General features: G+C 36.1%; 1 protein-coding gene across 2 annotated transcripts in view; it reads left to right on the top strand.

The window, feature by feature from the left end:
• The window catches only part of LOC106883913 (organic cation transporter protein), a 13,467-nt gene extending 13,072 nt beyond the window's left edge, over positions 1-395 (top strand). Inside the window, exon 6 of one of the 2 annotated variants that reach the window (XR_008265023.1) lies at positions 194-374. Coding sequence is in view for 1 of the 2 variants with exons in the window: in XM_014935051.2 (XP_014790537.2) it covers positions 194-361 (168 nt within the window). In the remaining variant the exon portion in view is untranslated. Of the gene's footprint in view, positions 1-193 lie in introns of both variants that reach the window. The other variant, XM_014935051.2, reaches the window with a different exon arrangement.
• The last annotated feature ends 376 nt before the right edge of the window (positions 396-771 follow it).

The raw sequence follows: 771 nt of genomic DNA, 5'->3' as shown, positions 1-771 counted from the left end.
AAGCAAGCTTCTTAACATAAACCCACTTCTACGCCTATATATATATGCTAAAATTAGCACAGGATGGACATGGTGTTAACAACTTTGACCATAAGTATGCTTGTTCAGTAATGATCTGGGTTTAATCAACAACAACAACAAAATAAACAAAACATATTTTTAAATTGCTGTTTCTTTTTCTGTTTTTTTTCAGTCAGATTTGGTTTCTGGCAAGGTTGGTCGAATAATGCCAATGATTCTTATGGGAGCACTTTCCATAATCGCGGGGCTATTGTCATTGTTGTTACCTGAAACAAACAACCGGAAAATGATGGACAACTTCAATGATGTGACCAAATCTGGAGAACTGGAGTTAACGTAGGTGTCTCTCATATGATTTAAACATCATCATCACCACCACCACCATCATCATCATCACCATCAGTAGTAGCATCATGATTGTCATCATCATCAGTATAATCATCATCATCATCATCATCATTACCGTTTTCATCAACATAACCATCACCATCACCAATGTAATTGTCATCATCCCCATTGTCAACATCATTGCCATCATCATCATCATCGTTGTCATCATTATCATCATCATAACCATTACCATCAGCAACTTAGTAATTATCATCATCATCATCATCATTATGAACCAAGAAGCAAGCCTTTAATCGATCATTCGACTTGCTAGAAATTACACCCTGTCACCTGAAAGAAAAAGGAAGGACATATTGAATATTGAGGCACAAAGGTCAGAAAACAAAACAGGTCGTTTAA

The sequence above is a fragment of the Octopus bimaculoides genome, chromosome 10 (assembly GCF_001194135.2).
Source record: "Octopus bimaculoides isolate UCB-OBI-ISO-001 chromosome 10, ASM119413v2, whole genome shotgun sequence".
NCBI classification, from domain to species: domain Eukaryota; kingdom Metazoa; phylum Mollusca; class Cephalopoda; order Octopoda; family Octopodidae; genus Octopus; species Octopus bimaculoides.
The sequence above is the reverse complement of the archived record's forward strand: the minus strand, read 5'-3'. Positions and strand labels throughout refer to the sequence as shown.